Here is a 16,126-nt window from a genome sequence, read left to right on the forward strand (position 1 = left end):
TTACAGTTCGAAATTTAATATACTACAATGTAATGTTGAACATTTTTTCGGAATCTTCAGAACATATCTGGAATATATGTTAAAAAAAAAAAAAACAAAAATAAAAAAACTTTGGTCGAAGCAGGGATCGAACCCACGACCCTTGGCATGCAAGTCGGACGTAGCAACCACTGCTCCACGGTGCCAAACTAAATGTTTGTTTCTGTTAAATAAACTTTGTTTATTTGGTTCGTGGGCGCCGCAAGCTATGCTATATAAATATAACTTATATGGATATTTATCTATTGATGACCATAACAGGTACATAGCTCAGTGGTTAGTGTGTTGGCTTACAAAGTGCATGGTCCGCGGTTCGATTCTCCGTCCAGGCGAAAGGTAAAAAAAAATTTAATATTTATAAAATCGTATAATTTCTTCTACATTGTTGGTATTACAGGAAAAGGTGTTAAGAACTAAAAAACCTCGTGGATGTGAGAAAGATGTAAGGGAAAATGCAATTAGCAAGAAAACAATGTTTTTTTTTTTTGAGTTTGTCTTTATGAAATCCTGGAAAAGAATAAACGTTTATCACAAAAAGTATATACTTTTCTTCCAAATACACTTCCTTACAGCGAAAAGCAAATGAGAAACGAACTTTGTTTGTCTAAAATTTCGTTTGGGAGGAAATAATTATTTTTTTGCGTGTTGAAATCACGCTAACTTCCGAACGAAACAAGCTATCGACTTGAAACTTGGCACGAGTAGTTGTTATCGATGTAGGTCAGATGGTATTGAAAATGGGCCATATCGGTCCACTTTTACGTATAGCCCCCATATAAAGGGACCCTTAGATTTGGCTTGCGTTACCTCAAAGAGAAGCAAATTTCATCCGATCCGGCTGAAATTTGGTACATGATGTTGGTATATGGTCTCTAACAATCATGCACAAATTAGTCCACATCGGTCCATAATTATATATAGACCCCATATAAACCGATCTCCAGATTTGGCTTGCGAAGCCTCAAAGAGAAGCAAATTGCATCCGATCCGGCTGAAATTTGGTACATGGTATTGGTATATGGTCTCTAACAACCGTGCAAAAATTGGTCCATATCGGTCCATAATTATATATACCGCCCATATAAACCGATCCCCAGATTTGGGTTGCGGAGCCTCAAAGAGAAGCAAATTTCATCCGATCCGCCTGAAATTTGGTACATGATATTGGTATATGGTCTCTAACAACCATGCAAAAATTGGTCCACATCGGTTCATAATTATATATAGCCCCGTATAAACCGATCCCCAGATTTGGCTTGCGAAGTCTCCAAGAGAATCAAATTTCATCCAATCCGGTTGTAATTTGGAACATGGTGTTAGTATATGATCTTTAACAACCGTGCCAGAATTGGTCCATATCGGTCCATAATTATATATAGCCCCCATATAAAACGTTCTCCTGATTTGGCCTCCGGAGCCTCTTGGAGGAGCAATATTCATCCGATCCGGTTCAAATTAGGAACGTGGTGTTAGTATATGGTCGCTAACAACCATACTAAAATTGGTCCAATCACACAAAAATTGGTCCATATCGGTTCATAATCATGGTTGCTACTAGAGCCAAAAATAATCTACCAAAATTTTATTTCTATAGAAAATTTGGTCAAAATTTTATTTCTATAGAAAATTTTATCAAAATTTTATTTCTAGAGAAAATTTTGTAAAAATTTTATTCGGTTCATAATAAAATTTTCATCATTGCCAAAATTTATTTCTATAGAAAATTTTCTCAAAATGTTATTTCTATAGAAAATTTTGTTCAAACTTTATTCGGTTCATAATCATGGTTGCCACTCGAGCCAAAAATAATCTACCAAAATTTTATTTCTATAGAAAATTTTGTCAAAATTTTATTTCTAGATAAAATTTGGTTAAAATTTTATTCGGTTCATAATAAAATTTTCATCATTGTCAAAATTTTATTTCTATAGAAAATTTTGTCAAAATTTTATTTCTATAGAAAATTTTGTTCAAATTTTATTCGGTTCTTAATCATGGTTGCCACTGGAGCCAAAAATAATCTACCAAGATTTTATTTCTATAGAAAATTTTTTCAAAAGTTTATTTCTATAGAAAATTTTGTTAAAATTTTATTTCTGTAGAAATTTTTATCAAAATTTTCTTTCTATAGAAAATTTTTTCAAAATTTTTATTTCTATAGAAAATTTTGTGAAAATTTTATTTCTATAGAAACTTTTGTTAAAATTTTATTTCTGTAGAAAATTTTGTCAAAATGTTATGTCTACTTTGTCAAACTGAATTATATACGTATTGGATCGATCTTTTTTGATTTAATATATACCACGTATGGACTCACATACAATTTAGAAGATGGTGTTAGGAGGTTTTAAGATACCTTGCCATCGGCAAGCGTTACCGCAACTTAAGTAATTCGATTGTGGATGGCAGTGTTTAGAAGAAGTTTCTACGCAATTCATGATGGAGGGTACATAAGCTTCGGCCTGGCCGAACTTACGGCCGTATATACTTGTTTTTCTTTAATAATTCATTTTAAAGAAAATAAACTTTTTTAATTGTTTTAGCTGCAAAACTTGAACTTAATGCCCGCTTTTATATTTGAAGGTGTCCGTCAACTCTTCGTGGACTACTTATTAATAAAGAAGAACTAAACTTTGTTTTTATACATTTTACTGTGTAATTTTTCACTATTTCCTCCTTATTTAATTTTACTGTCCCAACTCTATAAAGAGTATAGTTCCCTTTCGTTATTTTTATGAAGACCCCTGATTTCTTTTAACGAACCAAGATTAGGTTAGGTGGCAGCCAGATGTGTCAGGCTCACTTAGACTATTCAGTCCATTGTGATACCACATTGGTGAACTTCTCTCTTATCACTGAGTGCTGCCCGATTCCATGTTAAGCTCAATGATAAGGGACCTCCTTTTTATAGTCGAGTCCGAACGGCGTTTCACATTGCAGTGAAACAACTTAGAGAAGCTATGAAACCCTGAGAAATGTCACCAGCATTACTGAGGTGAGATAATCCACCGCTGAAAAACTTTTTGGTGTTCGGTCGAAGCAGGAATCGAACCCACGACCTTGTGTATGCAAGGCGGGCATGCTAACCATTGTACCACGGTGGCTCCGTTTAACGAACCAAGAAAAAAATTGTGCCCATAATGCCAAAATGATAAACAAAGCACATGTCCACACATACATAAAATGCTGCTCTCACTGCGAAAACATATGCTGTTTGTTTTTCAAATGTCTATTCTCTTGGTTCCGAATGTCTATTCTCTTTATTCAAATTAAATAATATTTAGACTTAAGCATATCAAATTTTTGGCCTTATCATAAATCAGTTTTCCGAAACAAAAGCGGTTTCACAGAAATTGTTCTCTTTTGATTCTTTCGCTGTGTTATGTTGATATCTTTCGTCAACTCTCCCGGTCTCCATCTCTATTTCTTTCTCTATACCCTCTCTCTGTCGATTTGAATAAAATATCACAACATATGTATGTTTAGTCGAAATTTGTAAATTTATATATGTTTGCAGTCACACATATGATTTTTATGAAACATTCATGCCCCAAACATAATATATTCTAACATATTAACATAGATGTCCCAAACATTTAGTGTTAATTTAGGAACATTACATGTTTGCACTTAAATATATTGCGTTGTAAAATTGTGCCCGAAACACATTTTGTTTATATAGGAACATATGAAAAACATATTTTTCTAACAGTGTAGGGACTAACTTACAGTTTAGGAGACAATTTAACCCTTATACTACGTTGGGGTCATTTGATGACCCATATCGTATTTTTCAACACCACATATCTTACTGTTCGAATATAATTAACAATTTCTATCACTCAGTGCATTAATTGGTAACATATGCTCAATTCATGCTGAGCAGTTAGAACTTTTAATTATAATCCAAAAGTAAGAAATTCGGTGATGAAAAATACGACCTAATACCCAACGTAGTATAAGGGTTAAATAAGTTCTAAAGTACCTTGCCTGTAAGCAGAACTTTGTACACAATCCAAGGTAAATAAGATTCATTCTGGCCGAACTTCCGGCCTTATATACTTGTTTTCCTATCAAATAATCTAATATATGCATGAAATCTGCATCGAAATGGTAACCATGATTGACTCGGGGATAAATAAAAAAATATTTATGGGAAAACGTTTTGTATTATATTCACAGAAGTCTAAATACTCCCACGTAAAATTTTCAATTGTATATTGGTGGAAAGCAATTCTCACGGTTGAAAAAAATTCTAATGTTCAGCCTTTCCAGTGGAAGATGAAAATATAAGAAGGAAGTTATAATTTGGCTACTTTGTTATTGTTCCCCAGAAGTTTTAAACGATAATATTATTAAAAGTTATACAATAATTGGATTGTGAAAGAACAACCCGGAAATTTCCAAACAGCCGAAGGTTACTGAGTGAATTTTGGCAAAAACAGAGTTAGCGGAAAGAAAAATTTCTACAAGGAAAAAAAGCATTGTTATGTTAAATAACGCTAAATTTATTTTATTTTTATTGTGAAACTAATTATTTGGTTTCAGTTTTTATTTATTTATTTTGTTTTTTTTCATTCATCCTTATTTTAAATTTCTTAAATATGACCCTACATATGTTAAATGTAAACTAAATCAGAAGAAAATATTACTACGTTTTGCAAAGGAAAATATGTTAAGTCGTTCTTGAATTGTAAATAATTATAAAAATTGAAAATTCCTGAAATTTTCAATTTTGAAATTGTCACACCAATAACAACCATAAAATTTTGGCTTCCCTTTTTGACTCAACCCAGCAAAAAATGGAAGTTGTTCCATAAACATTTCTTTTAAAGCGCATCCCGGAATCCCCCCATCAATTTTTTTTTCCACTTCCGATGCAGTCCTTCTGAAAAAGTCTTAGAAAGTACGAAGTTAGGCCCTTTTAAGTGGAAATTTAAGTTTTGCACAATTCAAATTTGCAAACAAAAAATAATAGAAAATAAATAGTAAAAATAAAAAAAGTAAAAAGGAAGCACACTCAAAATAAACCCAGCCAACTGCACTCAACTCGATGATTTGACAGTGGCATAGGAAAAGAGATATCATTGTACGAATTTATTTCGGCATAAGCCGGCTATCATGCAAAACCTTTTTCCGAAGGTTCAAGTGTGGTTCATTGTTGGGTTTAATGAACTGCCTGAATTTATTCTGATAATTGGTTGATAGTTTTGCTGCACGTAGAGGATGCTGATGAGGAATGTGGTAATTTCGAAACGTGCGTCCATCCAACCATCTTGCAGTCTATAGGGCTTTGCCCAAATAAATTTGACATATAATAATAAATTTGTTGGTTAAGCTACACTTGTAGTTTAGTCAATTCTTGGTTTTAAGCTGAAATCAAAATACAACAACAAGAAATAAAATTTTGACAATACATGGTTTTAAGCTGAAATCAAAAAACAACAACAATGATTAAAGAAAAAAACCAACAATAACAAAACAAAACGAAGGAAAAAAATTTTATTTCTATAGAAAATTTTGTCAAAATTTTAATTCTATAGAAAATTTTGTCAAAATTTTATTTCTATAGCAAATTTTGTCAAAATTTTATTTCTATAGAAAATTTTATTTCTATAGAAAATTTTGTCAAAATTTTATTTCTATAGAATATTTTGTCAAAATTTTATTTCTATAGAAAATTTTGTCAAAATTTTGTTTCTGTAGAAAATTTTGTCAAAATTTATTTCATCTAAGTTTGTTGTTTTTGTTTTTTTATGTCTTTTACAAAACAGAAGGTAAAATTTTATTTCTATAGAAAATTTTGTCAAAATTTTATTTCTATAGAAAATTTTTTCAAAATTTTATTTCTATAGAAAATTTTGTCAAAATTTTATTTCTATAGAAAATTTTGTCAGAATTTTATTTCTATAGAAAATATTGTCAAAATTTTATTTCTATAAAATATAAATTTTGTCAAACTGAATTGTATACGTATTTTATCGGTTTTTTTTTTTAATATATACCCCGTATGGACTAACTTACAACTTAGAAGATAGTGTTAGGAAGTTTTAAGATACCTTGCCATCGGTAAGAGTTACCGCAACCCTGGTAATTCGATTGTGGATGACAGTCGTTAGTAGAAGTTTCTACGCAATCCATGGTGGAGGGTACATAAGATTCGGCCTGGCCGAACTTACGGCCGTATATATTTGTGGAATTAAGAAACCCCTTTTTACGTTGAAGTATCTCTTATAATTTTGATTTTTAAACTGGCATTTGTTTGTATATGAATATCTTTATTAATATATCGCATAGCTGAAAAGAAGTATTTTTGAACTCAAACACAATAATATTCGAATGGAAACAAAATTTACATATTCTTAAGCATTTATTTGTCAGCTCCAAAGATTTTCTAACTTTTCGTTTTGATTTGTTCTTCAGCAATCAGTTCCCAAGAGTAATTCGCCGTCATGTCGTTCGTAAAGAGCAAATTCACTCAATATAGAATTTCGTATTTGCTCTATTCTGCCAGATTGTATTTTTATAAAGTGACGCTTCTTCTATTCACAATAGTACTTTACATATTTATTACTAATTTGAGCATTTCATACATTAACAAGTATATACGGCCGTAAGTTCGGCCAGGCCGAATCTTATGTACCCTCCACCATGGATTGCGTAGAAACTTCTACGAAAGACTGTCATCCACAAATTTCAAATCACATGGTTGTTAAATATCATATACTACCAACACGTACCAAATTTCAACCAGATCGGATGAATTTTGCTTCTCCAAAAGGCACCGGAGGTCAAATCTAGGGATCGGTTTATATGGGAGCTATATTATGGACTGATAGGAACCAATTCCTGCATGGTTGTTGGATACCCTATACTAACATCACGTACCAAATTTCAACCGAATGGGAAGAATTTTGCTCTTCCAAGGTGCTCCGGAGGTCAAATCTGGGGATCGGTTTATATGGGGCCTATATATAATTATGGAGCGATATCGACCAATTTTTGCACGGGTGTTTGAGGCCATATATTAACATCACGTACCAAATTTCAACTGAATCAGATAAATGTTGGTCTTCCAAGAGGCTCCGGAGGTCAAATCTGGGGATGGGTTTATATGGGGCCTATATATAATTATGGACCGATATGGACCAATTTTTGCATGGTTGTTAGAGACCATATACTAACACCATGTACCAAATTTCAGCCGGATCGGATGCAATTTGCTTCTCTTAGAGGCTCCGCAAGCCAAATCAGGGGATCGGTTTATATGGGGGCTATATATAATTATGGACCGATGTGAACCAATTTTTGCACGGTTGTTAGAGACCATGTACTAACACCATGTACCAAATTTCAGCCGGATCGGATGAAAATTGTTTCTCGTAGAGGCTCTGCAAGCCAAATCGGGGGATCGGTTTATATGGGGGCTATATATAATTATGGACCCATGTGGACCAATTTTTGCATGGTTGTTAGAGACCATATACTTACACCATGTACCAAATTTCAGCCAGATCGGATGAATTTTGCTTCTCTTAGAGGCCTCGCAAGCCAAATTTGGGGTCCGTTTATATGGGGGCTATACACGCAGAGAAGGAATATGATCACCTCAAACATGTTTCAAGAGCAAAATGTTATTTTTGTATGGTGACCATGTAACATGTTTGTCACTAAAATGTTATTTTCTCGTCAAATATAACCTGCTTGCCGAAATCAGATACATGATTTCCGAGAAAACTTTTCCTTCTTGGCGTTACATACAAATTCACAAACTTATTATACCCTGTACCACAGTAGTGGTGAAGGGTATAAAAATGCAAGATTTCACTTCTTTTCTGTGATTGTTTTTAAACAGCTGATGACAGTGTTGCATATTTTTGGAGATGTCCTGGATAAACGAGTACTCTGTTTTCGGTCAGTCCTTCACGGCTTAGTGTATCCAGTGCTAAAAGAAAACATCCCTTATGTAAATTTTAATCTATTACTCAATTCAATGTATGCGTATTGGGATATACTATCACGTGGGAACCCTTTTTCATTGTCTGTCATGATCAATTTTGTTATATACTGACATCACTACGAAATTCCAACCGGATCGAATGAAATTTGCTCTTTCAGGAGATTGCGAAACTCAATTCTGGGTATCAGTTTATATGGGGACCAGAAAATGAAGCCGCCGAGTCGCGCCCCCCGATTTTAACCGCCACCGACTATTTATTGCCAGTCGACGCCGCCGCCGAATACGTCGACTCATCTTGACGTCAATTTGGGCGCCAATTAATCAAAAATTTCGATGCGTTACAAACGAAACGACAAAGTCCGCTATGGTGGAGGGTATATACAGCAAATTTTTAAGCATCTGATTTTAGTTATGTTCAAAACGGCAGTGGTGAAAAATTTTGAGAGAGCTCCTTTTTAATGAAATAAAATTATATTATTGCTTGTTTATTTATCAACGAATTATGTGTGAATATGATTATGTTTAATTTATATTATATCACAACGCGTGTTTTTTCACAGATAGAACAAAATAAAACAAAATCTTTGATCACAGAATTGCTATACACCATTGGGCAACTTCTGTCGTCCGTCGAGTAGCAAAGAATTGTACATGCTGCCTCGCTTTTGAAAAAAAACTTACTTGACAAAGTTATTTGTTTTTATTTACAGTGAAACCTCTCAAACATGGGCACTCTGAAACCGGACACTTCCCCAAAGTGGACAATTTTCATGAGACGTTTGTTAAAAGAAACCTCTCATAAGTGGACACATCCCAAATATGGATAAAATTTAGGCAACCGTGAGTGACCACTTCTGAGATGTTTCACTGTATTATAAAATACAAAGCAATCGACAAATTAGAATTTGTAAATTGATGTAAAATCATAAGATATGTTACGTTTCCAACCAATTTTTTGGCCAAAAATCATAGCTCTTATGCCGTTGGTCTGATCACCACAAAATGTTCTAGACATCGATACAAAAAAAACAAAACCTATAAGCCTAATACATTTTTGGACTTACCCGACTTCATACAGGGAGGGAGACACTGTGTCAAAATCTACAACTTTCATATTTTTATACCCTCCACCATAGGATGGGGGGTATATTAACTTTGTCATTCCGTTTGTAACACATCGAAATATTGCTCTAAGACCCCATAAAGTATATATATTCTGGGTCGTGGTGAAATTCTGAGTCGATCTAAGCATGTCCGTCCGTCCGTCTGTTGAAATCACGCTAACTTCCGAACGAAACAAGCTATCGATTTCAAACTTGGCACAATTAGTTGTTATTGATGTAGGTCGGATGGTATTGCAAACGGACCCCCAAATTTGGCTTGCGAATCCTCTAAGAGAAGCAAATTGCATCCGATCCGGATGAAATTTTGTACATGGTGTTAGTATATGGTCTCTAACAACCACGCAAAAATTGGTCCATATCGGTCCATAATTATATCCCCCATATAAACCGATCCCCAGATTTGACCTCCGGATCCTCTTAGAGGAGCAAAATTCTTCCGATCGGGTTGAAATTTGGTACGTGGTGTTAGTATATAGTCTCTAACAACCATGCAAAAATTGGTCCACATCGGTCCTCTTTTACGTATAGCCCCCATATAAACGGACCCCCAGATTTGGCTTGCGGAGCCTATAAGAGTAGCATATTTCATCCGATTCGGCTGAAATTTGGTACATGATGTTGGTATATGGTTTCCAACAACCATGCCAAAATTAGTCAATATCGGTCCATAATTATATATAGTCTCCATATAAACCGATCCCCAGATTTGACCTCCGGAGCCTCATAGAGGAGCAAAATTCATCCTATCCGGTTGAATTTTGGAGCGTGGTGCTGGAATGTGGTCTCTAACAAACACGCAAGAATTGGTCCATATCGGTCCATAGTTATATATAGCCCCCATATAAACCGTTCCCCAGATTTGATCTCCGCAGCCTCTTGGAGGAGCCAAATTTATCCGATCCGGTTGAAATTTGCAACATGGTGTTAGTATATGGCCGCTAATAACCATGCCAAAATTGATCCATATCGGTCTGTAGTTATGTATAGCCGACCCCAATCACACAAAAATTGGTCCATATCGGTTCATAATCATGGTTGCCAATCGAGCCAAAAATAATCTACCAAAATTTTATTTCTATAGAAAATTTTGTCAAAATTTTATTTCTATAGAAAATGTTGTCAAAATTTTAATTCTATTGAAAATTTTGTCAACATTTTATTTCTATAGAAAATTTTCTCAAAATGTTATTTCTATAGAAAATATTGTCAAAATTGTATTTCGTCAACCTTTTTATTTCTGAAGTAAATTTTATCCAAATTTTACTTCTATAGAAAATGTTGTCAAAATTTTATTTTGTCAAAATTTTATTTCTATAGAAAATTTTGTCAAAATTTAATTTCTATAGAAACTTTTGTCAAAATTTTATTTCTATAGAAAATTTTGTCGAACTTAAGTATATACGTATTTAATCGGCCTTTTTTAGTTTAATATATACCACGTATGGACTATGTGGTATATATTACGGTGTTAGGAAGTTTTAAGATACCTTGTCATCGGCAAGTGGTACCGCAACCCAAGTAATTCGATTGCAGATGACAGTCTTCAGTAGAAGTTTCTACGCCATTCATGGTGGAGGGTACATAAGCTTGGACCTGGCCGAACTTACGGCCATATATACTTGTTTAGACTAAGAAAATATCCGTTAAGAGTACAAAACGCTTCGTTAATTAACAGAAAATTCGTTACAATAACGAAAAATGTCGTTATATCAATCAGTTTCATTATACCCATTTTCATAGGATGCACACAAAGAAAATTTCATTAAAACTCATCCAACGAAAAAATCGTTATAATAACGAAAAATTTCGTTGTATTAACGAAGTTGTTTCATTGGCTGACTTTTAACGATGCGTTTCGTTAATATAAGGAAACTTTTTCTATTAGTATGGAAACTTCTAGTTTACCAAACCTGTATTGCTGTTATGAATAACAAAATTTTTTGAGTGTAAATTGACATATAGCTTAGGATACCCCAATGTATATCAAGTAAGTTCGAGAACGTGGATTCATTGTTGTCCTCTGTATGTTTTGATATTACCAAAAAAACAGTTCTTAACACTAAATCTAAAGAAACCCTCCAAATACTATGACAATCTCTGTTAGTTTTAATTAAAATTTTATAATTTATTTAACTTGTTTAATAGAGTAAGCAACTCCTAGACAAAAGATAGTAGCTTGTGAAAAAAAAATTCAAAACATCAGGTTTACCTCGAAAGAAACAAATGTTAAGATCTCTTTAACCAGCCGCCTATGATTATGATCATTACCATCAAAAGAAGCCAGCAATGACTAGAAGAATTAGAAATTTGGTAACAGAGGTTTATTCTTCCACGTGATCTCCGTTAGGCTGGTCGTAATCTTTTTTCATTTAAATGATCTTGGGAACAGATTGATTTCGATTCAAACTTGTTCCATCAGTTAAATCATTTTTTTTTAAAGCCCTAGTGATATCAATACACTCCGTGTCGATAGGCATAAAGTCAATATTGAATGTAGACTGACTTAGCCATAGGGTAACAACCACATTTCGACTTCAGCTATCATTCATTAACAATTGAAAAATTACACAAAGAAACAAAATTGAACTTTTTTGTGTTGATTTGAAATGTACAGCAAATTTTTACATATTTGAGGCCGCTGAATCCAAATCTGCACTTGTTTTTTTTTTTTTTTTCTATCAGCTTCACTTTTCGAGATATACCGTTATTTTCAAAATCAAGACACTTCCGCAACATATTTTGGAATAACTTGAAAACGGTTCACCATATTAAATTCAACAAGTATATACAGCAGTAATTTGATGACAGATATTCTCCCAAGCAGAGCAGTTCAACTGGTACACTTCCCGAAGATAAATTTAAAGATTTTACCTATAAAGCCTATAACAGATTCTGGATTTATAAGAACCATTTTTGTTTGAGTTTTAGAGGAATCATTAACACCTCTTGAAAGTGTGCAAGAAAATTATGAAATAACGCCTGGATTTTCATCCCCATTATTTAAATGATTACGAGAAGTAAAATCTGGAAATTTTACATTAAGTTTCAAGCAATTTTCATGATCAGTGCGCCATCTATACCATCTAGAAGTGAAATCTGTCTATATGGAGGCTAAATCGAATACACGTTTTTTTTTGTGAATCTAAAGTACCAGTATATTTACAATTTCAGGCAAATAGGATAAATAGTACGGTTTCTAGAAACCCAAGGAGTTAAATCGGGAGATCGGTCTATATGGGGGCTATACAAAAACATGGACTGATACTCACCATTTTTTGCACAACTCTTTGTGGTGCTAAAATACCTCTAGATTTCAGGCGAATTCGATCAAAACTAAGAATTCTATAAGCTCAAGACCCCAAATCGGGAGGTCGGTTTATATGGGGATTATATCAAAACCTGGACCGATATATCCCATCTTCGAACTTGACCTTTCTGCGGACAAAAGGCGAGTTTGTGCAAAATTTCAGCACCATTGCTTCATTATTGAAGACTGTAGCGTGATTACAATAAAAAAGATAGACTGACGGACATGGTTATATTGTCTTAGAATTTCTCCCTGATCAAGAATATATATATATATATATATATATATATATATATATATATATATATATATATATATATATATATATATATATATATATATATATATATATATATATATATATATATATATATATATATATATATATATATATATATATATATATATATATATATATATATATATATATATATATATATATATATATATATATATATATATATATATATATATATACTTTATATTGTCGGAAATCTATATTTCGATGTGTTACAACCGGAATGACAAACTTATTATACACCCGTCACTATTCTATGGTGGTGGGTATAAAAATTATGGAAAATATTTAAATCAGAACCAATTTTGAGCCAACATGGCAAACGTGTATTTATGATTTATCGGTCGATATATATGTATTAGAAATAAAGGAAAATTGTACTCACTTTTTAAATTTTTCAACTTAGCAGTGGCGATTTTACAAGGAAAATGTGGGTGTTTTCGCCATTTTTGCCCAAATCGGAAAAACGGAAGCTATAACGAAATCTGAACCGATTTCAATCAAATTTGACATGCATACTTAGTATTTTAATTCTACTCCCTGTGCAAAATTTCACGTAAATCGGACTACAACTTTGACCTCTCAAATTTGAAGTCGATTGGTCTAAAACTGCGACCTGGACTTTGATCACAAACCGAAAAAACATATATACGGAAGCTATATCGAAATCTGAACCGAATCCAACCAAATTTGACATGCATACTTAGTATTTTAATTCTACTCCCACTCTAACATATTTTTATTTAATCAAGTTACCTTTGATTTTGTATTTTTTTGCTTAAAATATTTTTACTTGTTAAACAATTAATTTTTTCATATCAAGATACCTTTGATTTTTTTATTTTCCTTAAAAATTAATTTTACTTGTTATCAAAATTAATTTTCAAATCGAGTTACCTTTGACTTTTGCTATTTGAGAAATAGAAAAAAATGAGAATTTTCATTCGAAAATTGATATTTGAAGAAACGGTTGTAAAATAAAATATTAAATAATTTTGTTTTTATTCCTGAGTTTTATTTCCTTCGCAAACATACCACACTTCAATTGGTGACCCCGACAAGTTCGAGAACATTCATCAATCTCTAAAGACCAAAAGAATATGTTTCATAGCCCACAAAGAACTTCAATTACCATGGCAAAGCAAGACAACAGAGAAACTCGCCGAGAAGTCCTTATACCGGGCGTGAATCCTCCTTCACCAGAACAAGGTAATAAATCCACAAATCCAATATCCTTGACCGCTGGACATCAAGAAATGGCAAGAGTTTCAGTCAAGATCCCTCCATTTTGGCGTAGCAATCCTGCCCTTTGGTTTAAGCAGGTCGAAAGCCAGTTTATCACATCCGGTATAGTATCAGACTCCACTAAGTTTCACACCGTCGTTGGATCAATAGATGCTAGTATTCTCTCAGAAGTAAGTGACATAATAATAAATCCCCCAGAATCCAATATGTACGAAACTCTGAAGGTTTTATGGATTCGGAGGAAAAACGCTTAAGAAGATTGCTCCGAGAAATTGAAATCGGCGACAAGAAGCCATCAGCTTTACTTCGTGAAATGTCAACTTTAGCGGCAAATAAAGTTTCTGAAGAAGTACTGAAATCCCTATGGATGCAACGTCTACCGAAACAAACCCAAATCATATTGTACGTAAGTAGTGAATCTTTAAATAAATTGGCACAAATGGCAGATAAAATTGCGGATACAGCCGAGCCATGGGACATTAATGCTCATCGGAAAAATTCCTCATCATCCATAATTCGAAATTTGGAAATAAAAACCGATGAATTGACAAAGAAAATCGAAGCTATGAACACTGGGTCCAGAAGCCGTTCCAAATCGAGAAGTTTGTCAAGCAACAATACCAAAGGTAAGCCCTTGCGTTGGTTTCACTATAAGTTCCGAGAACAAGCCAGGAAATGTGTACAACTGTGTTCATTTCCGACAAATCTTTCATCGGAAAACTAGAAGGCACCCCGTCTATGGTGATGGACGGGGTTAGCCGAGAAGATGGTCGCCTATTTATACGTGGTAATAAGCTCAATTATTAGTTTCTCATTGATACTGGCGCAGGCGTCTCGGTATTCCCCGCGAGCACGGCGGAAAAACAACTTCGCTTGAGTTGTTCACCGCTTGAGTTGTTTATGTATATATGTATATGTCAACATACGGTTGATATTCGGCATGTTTCCGGTAAGGAAAATGTAGTAGCCGACATTTTCGCCGTTGGACTACAAAGCGTTAGCCAATTCTCAAGAAGCCGATTATGAACTGAAGCAGTTATTGGAGAGCAACACATCACTTATTTTGAAGAAAATATTTATTCCTGATGCTGGGGTTGAAATATATTGCGACGTTTCAATTAAAAATGTGCGTCCGTATATTACATATGAGTTTCGAAAACCACTATTCGGATCTATACATGGTATTGCCCATCTTGGAATTCGGTCTACAATCAATACTATAAAGTCTCGTTTTATTTGGCCATTAATTAGCAAGGATATTCGCCAGTGGACAAAATGTTGTTTGACCTTTCAAGAATCCAAAGTTACTCGGCATGTCAAAAGCCCGCTTGGAAATTTTCAGCCACCCGCTCAACGATTTAGACATGTCAGCATCGATATTGTCGGCCCACTCCCTCTGTGTCAAAACTACAAATACATCCTAACTTGCATTGACCGCTGCACTAGATGGACAGAAGCTATACCACTAGTGGATATTACTGCTGCATCAGTAGCATCTGCACTTTTATCAGGTTGGATTGATTAAATATCCCAGCAAAAAAAATTTGGAAGTTCTTCCAAAGCCACAACTTTAAAAGCACTTCCAGAAGGTGTACTCCCAACGATGTTCTTTATTTTAACTACACAGGAAGTTCTTTTCATTCAATTTTTTATAACATGCTTTTTCATATTTTTTAATGGATAATTTTAACTTTTTTTGTTTCAAATAGGTTAAAAACAGAGTAAGAATTCATAAAATGGTACAAATCATTTAAATTTTGTCGACAAAAATGCTGAATCCAATCGAAAAAAATTGTGAATTTATGAAAATATTTCAGGTCAAACGTTTCCTAAAAGCGGATCGCACCTAAAGAAGTGATGCAAATTCAGTGCACCGGCTGTTGAAATGGAGGACTTCCGTCCTATGACAAGCCCATGTTAAATTCATCGCTTCTGCGTCAATTTTGCACCACTTCCGGATCCAAAAAGAACATTTTCATTACTTTTTTGGCGACGCTTTTTTTTTGCTGGGATAATAAATATAAATATGTTAGAGTGGTGTTGCTCCTACAACCACCACAGGACTACAACTTTGACCACTGTTGTCAATGACGGAAAATCGGACGAAAGATATATATGGGAGCTATATCTGAATCTGAACCGATTTTAATCAA

At 33.8% G+C, this 16,126-nt stretch overlaps 1 protein-coding gene across 1 annotated transcript; it reads left to right on the plus strand.

Moving 5' to 3' along the window:
• The first annotated feature begins 13,861 nt into the window (after positions 1-13,861).
• Positions 13,862-14,697, plus strand: LOC142235741 (uncharacterized). Its single transcript, XM_075306999.1, has 2 exons — positions 13,862-14,143; positions 14,215-14,697. The coding sequence occupies exons 1-2, from the start codon at positions 13,862-13,864 to the stop codon at positions 14,695-14,697; spliced, it is 765 nt and encodes a 254-aa protein (XP_075163114.1).
• Positions 14,698-16,126: the final 1,429 nt, after the last annotated feature.

Source organism: Haematobia irritans, chromosome 4, assembly GCF_050003625.1.
Source record: "Haematobia irritans isolate KBUSLIRL chromosome 4, ASM5000362v1, whole genome shotgun sequence".
In the NCBI taxonomy this organism is placed as follows: domain Eukaryota; kingdom Metazoa; phylum Arthropoda; class Insecta; order Diptera; family Muscidae; genus Haematobia; species Haematobia irritans.